The sequence below is a fragment of the Coregonus clupeaformis genome, unplaced genomic scaffold, assembly GCF_020615455.1.
Source record: "Coregonus clupeaformis isolate EN_2021a unplaced genomic scaffold, ASM2061545v1 scaf0773, whole genome shotgun sequence".
In the NCBI taxonomy this organism is placed as follows: domain Eukaryota; kingdom Metazoa; phylum Chordata; class Actinopteri; order Salmoniformes; family Salmonidae; genus Coregonus; species Coregonus clupeaformis.
The window spans coordinates 232,485-237,950 of NW_025534228.1; the positions used below are offsets into that span (position 1 = coordinate 232,485).

At 41.9% G+C, this 5,466-nt stretch overlaps 1 protein-coding gene across 1 annotated transcript; it reads left to right on the top strand.

The window, feature by feature from the left end:
- Positions 1-319: 319 nt before the first annotated feature.
- zgc:171579 (uncharacterized protein LOC557116 homolog) lies at positions 320-1,801 on the top strand (the record flags this gene model as incomplete). The annotated part of the gene is made up of 2 exons (XM_041897134.2): positions 320-455; positions 757-1,801. A coding segment is annotated over exon 2 (1,039 nt), but the record flags the coding sequence as incomplete, so codon positions are not given.
- Between the last annotated feature and the right edge of the window lie 3,665 nt (positions 1,802-5,466).

Here is a 5,466-nt window from a genome sequence, read left to right on the forward strand (position 1 = left end):
GAGGCAGTTGGAATGATCATATTTAGGCAAAATGTACAGCAGAAATACTGTGAACATCATGGGATATCATTACGTGATGTGTTATTCAGTGACAGTGACGGAGGCAGATCTGGTTGACACATTTTTTATAGTTATTTCTCTGTTGCCAAGTAATTAACACAACAATGACAGGCACATTTGAGCTTCTTAACTTCCTGCTGTGGTTTTGTGACATGTTTCATTTGATGATTTCATGACTTCTGTTTCACCACATGAGCGTCACCATACAAATAAATATCTCTATGAGTGTCTGTGCTTTCCCAGCACACCATGGCATTACTTCACATCCTGTTCAAACACACACTGTTGGCATATCGTTTGGTATACTGACTATTCAACTAACACTCTCTTCAATGAGGTTTCCCAATAAGACGTTCTGATTTTGTTGCTAAAGTGCAGCTAATACAGGATTTCAGGTATGTTTTGATTAGTTCTGTTCAGTTAATAATTTGATAACATAATAAGACTCAATCAGGGAGAGAATTCACATCAAAGTGTTTTGAGTTTCATGGTAATTTAGTGGTCATCTATATGGTTTGTTACCCTCTAGTTTTAATGATATTTTATACCCTCTTAGTGTCAAGTAGAAAGTATGGATTACAAAAATATCATTTAAAGAGTAAAAGCATCAAGTTGCAGGCTCTAAAGTAATGTATAATGGGGTAAATACTTTCTATACTATCCATATCAACTAAACATATCCTCTTGATTCACTAGGACGTCATGGACATAACTCCCACCCCCAGCTCTGGTAATAATAACCTGAATGATGCCAACACTTGTGGAGTGGACCTCAGCCAAGATGCCATATACCTTCCTGTAGTCTACGGCATCTTCTTCGTCATTGGCACTCCCCTCAATCTGATGGCTCTGTTCGGGCTCTATCGTCTGATCAAGACTGAAAACGTCTTACCGGTGTACGTGATCAACCTGCTCCTTTCAGATCTCCTCCAACTGTTCACTCTACCTCTATGGATTGACTACTATAGCAGGGGTCACAGCTGGCGATTCGGGTCCACTTCCTGCCAGTTTTCGGGGGTCAGTTTCTACGTCAGCATTTACACCGGCATTGCCTTCATGTGCATCATCGCTTTGGAGCGCTACTTGGCCATCGCCAAGCCTCTGAGATTCCAAGCATTGAGAAAGCTGAACTTTGCACGATGGATAGCCCTGAGCATATGGGTCGTGGTGGCCTTGCCTCTATCCATCGCCTTGCATACAATGCAACCCAACGACAATCACACCCTGTGTATGGAGAGATACCCTTCCAAGGAGGGCTTCATCACCTACCGATTGATCACATTAACCCTGTCCTTCCTCATCCCCCTCTCCTTCATCTTGTTCCTCCACCGGAAGACCCTGAGGTCTTTGTCGGCCATTGGTGCCTTGGGAGCCGAAGAGAAGCATCGCATCAGGGGTTTTCTCATCCTGCTGGTGGTCATCTTCATCCTGGTCCTCGGCCCCTACCATATCACAGGATGTGTGAAGTACATTGGATTGCTTCTCCACGGTGACGCCTGTGAGTGGGAGAAGGCTGTGTTCGTGCCCTATCAGCTGGGCAGGGGTCTGCTGAGCCTCAACAGTCTGCTGGATCCTGTGCTTTACACCTTCCTGAGGAATGACTTCAGGGCGGCTGCGGGCCATTACCTGCCCTGCCTGAGGAGGATGCAGGAGTCTGTAAACAGGAGTGTGAGTCATCAGAGGACCACCACTAAGAGCACTAGTGGCTTAGTGGGTAAGAGCGTTGTGCCAGTAACCGAAAGGTCGCTGGTTCTTATCCCCGAGCCGACTAGGTGAAAAATCTGTCGATGTGCCCTTAAGCAAGGCACTTAACCCTAATTGCTCTTGTAAGTCGCTCTGGATAAGAGCGTCTGCTAAATGACGTAAATGTAAAAAAATGTAAAATGTAGTCTCTCAGATCAACCTGTGATAACTATTAATACTGAACCTCATTCATAAATGCAGCAGAACAAAGGTTATGCTATGGGAAAGGAAACATCTCTAAGATACAGTATATATATATACTTTTTATATATATATATATTTTTTTTTTACCAAAACGGTTTGTTTCTCTGAACAGTGCCAGTGGGTTTTGGAAAGTACATTCTTGGTCGAGACATCTGTTGTTTGCCTCGTATTGCCACGGCCAGGAAGTTGCCAGATCTGGTCTCGCAGAAGTACTGGTGTCCTCATAATAAATTCATATTTCCTCTTTCAACCACCAAAAAAATGGCACAAAAAGGAACTTGCCTGTAAACACATCTTGTTCCAAATCAACTGGAAGTTGTTTTACAGACTGCTGAGGGACTGGACATAGTTTTTATCCTTGGTTGTCTACAATAGTGTATATTTGATACTGTAGTACTTTGATGATTTAGAGTTGCCTCTGGCAACTGAAAGGGATGGTTCGACCAGACCGTTCTACCTATTTATAAATAGCATCATGCCCAGCATGGAAGTGGTTTTGTAATGTGGGGCAATGTGTAATATTGCAGCATTGCAATGTAAATCAATCTATATCACAAACATTTCATTGAACACATTTAATTTAAAATATAACTAGACATATCATGACACCTTTCAGATTCAATTGATTAAAAGTGTTTCATGTTTGCATAAAAATTATATAGATTATATACCATATGTTACTATAGCCTATAGGGGCACAAAACTAATGAAATCTATAGTGAGTTCCTAATGTGGGTTTCCATCTGTGCTACCACACTGAAGGAGCTAAAGATGATGCCGTTGACATAGTAACATGTACCACTTGACAATACGTTTTATTGTATGTCCAATTGATCTGCCCACAGAGACTAATCACCTAATTCTAGCTCTATGGTTGAGGCAGTCAGTCCACACGGCACTAAATTGAAAGGAGACAGACTCCTGTAAAATTGCTCTTCATTCATAGAACCGCCAAATCAGTAAAAATACATTTTCTCTAATCACACGTTATGGCCAAGACATATATATATTTAATCAATGCCTTTCCTCTGTGAATGAGCCAACCGTTATTGCACGGATTCAGATTGACACTAGTTAATTATTGCACAATGCATTAAAGAGCTCTTTAATTATAGACGGCAGACTCTGTCTTCTCTCTGCTGTCACTCTTATCCTGCTCTGTCGTTCGTTCATTAGGGCCCTGCAGACCTGATTTGTCAATGGAGGCATTGTAATAACCCTGGCTCCTAAAGTAGGGTAGCTCTAACTCGATGCAGTCAGGCTCCCACATCAGAAGTTATTGATCCAATAGACTGTAATGCCTCCCTGATCCATATCACAGTCTGCTTCTTATCAGTGACACACAGGGATGCTTGCCATGCTCAGATTTTCAATAAAGTTCCATGCATGTGAATACCTGTGAGAATATGGTCGTGTGTGATTTTCATTATCAGGGGGATCTTATAGCATGCAATTATAAACTGGCCCTCACAAGTTGATGGTAATCCGTGTTAAGGGTGGTGGGTGGATGTCCTCGATGTGGGGTGTGGAGTCAATGAACAAAAAACACAATTTGCCTCGTGCAGCACGACACATCTCAACATAGAGTTGATCAGGCTGTTGATTGTGGCCTGCGGAATGTTGTCCCACTCCTCTTCAATGGCTGTGCGAAGTTGCTGGATATTGGTGGGAACTGGAACACGCTGTCATACACGTCGATCCAGAGCATCCCAAACATGCTCAATAGGTGACATGTCTGGTGAGTATGCAGGCAATTGAAGAACTGGGACATTTTCAGTTTCCAGGAATTGTGTACAGATCCTTGCGACATGAGACCGTGCATTATCATGCTGAAACATGAGGTGATGGCGGCGGATGACTGGCACGACAATGGGCCTCAGGATCTCGTCACTGTATCTCTTTGCATTCAAATTGCCATCGATAAAATGCAATCGTGTTCGTTGTTGGTAGCTTATGTCTGCCCATACCATAACCCCACTACCACCACGGGGCACCCTGTTCACAACGTTGACATCAGCAAACCGCTCGCCCACATGACGCCATACACACTGACGGCATACAGTTGGACGTACTGCCAAATTCTCTAAAACTACGTTGGAGGCGGTAGAGAAATGAACATAAAATTATCTGGCAACAGAATATCAGGGGCTGCTACAGCACCCTCAGCACCCCTACTTCCTGCGGCTATGCTGGTGACATCACCAGGCAGTATAAGTTTGAATAGACCAATAACAAAGAGAGTTCCAAATATCTCTGCCAATAACAGCTAGTTTTCTGTTTTCCCCTCCCCACTCAGACCACTCCCAGACAGTCCTTTAAAAATCATTGCTTATGAAATCATTATTGCTTAAAGGCCCAGTGCAGTCAAAAAGTGATGTTCTGTATATACCCTTTATATTTTTTACACACTGTGAGGTTGGTATAATACTGTGAAAATGTTGATAATGCCCTTTTAGTGTAAGAGCTAGTTGAATAGACCACTTGAAATGTCCGCCTGTTTTGGTTGAATGGAGTTTTGGCATGCCTGGTGACATCAACAGGCGGTATGCGTTAATAGACCAATAACAAAGACAGTTTCAAACCTCTCTGCCAATAACAGCTAGTTTTCAGGTACATATCCCTCGCAATAAGCTCGTCCAATTAGGCCCCTCACTCAGACCACTCCCAGACAGTCCTAGCTAAATTCTTGCTTGGGAAATTGCTCTTTGTTTACTTCTGACCATTTTAATGGACAACTATTACAGTAGGGTACTAAATTGTTACCCAGAAACGATTTGATGTTGAGATAAAAACGTCAGCATTGGGCCTATCATTGACTTAGTTGCAGATGATTCAGCTAATCCGTGACAATGACATATTCTGATGTGGTTAAACTTGAATGTAAATGGTATTGCAATGATAAATCAATACATTCATCATGTTTTTATTCCAGATTTTACGTTTTTGTTGGTGTCCCACTCTTTGATGGTATGCTCCTCTTTTCACAGAGTATGACTTTACAGAATGGCATTAACAACCTAACCTTCTCTTTCAATTACATCTGATTAATGCTCACCTCCATCAATAAAGTCATATCTTAGTCAGTATTCCATCCACATAGGGGATTCTTTGGCACTTGAAATTAAACCAGAATTTATATTTTCATTTGTTTTCTCTTGCAATCTTACCAAAAAGCAAGTTTATATTTTAGAAGTAATGAGAGGCTACAGACTCTTTTAAAAAGGGTTCTTAAGATGAAAACGGTTATTTGTAGAACCCTATCCCTCTGCAAAGAATCATTTTGGAACCCTTTTTTCTAAGAGTGTAGAATGTATTATTTTCTCTCCCCAATACACATGACTACTGTCCAGATCGATCATACACATGACTACTGTCCAGATGGCTCTTTACACATGACTACTGTCCAGATGGATCATACACATGACTACTGTCCAGATGGATCATACACATGACTACTGT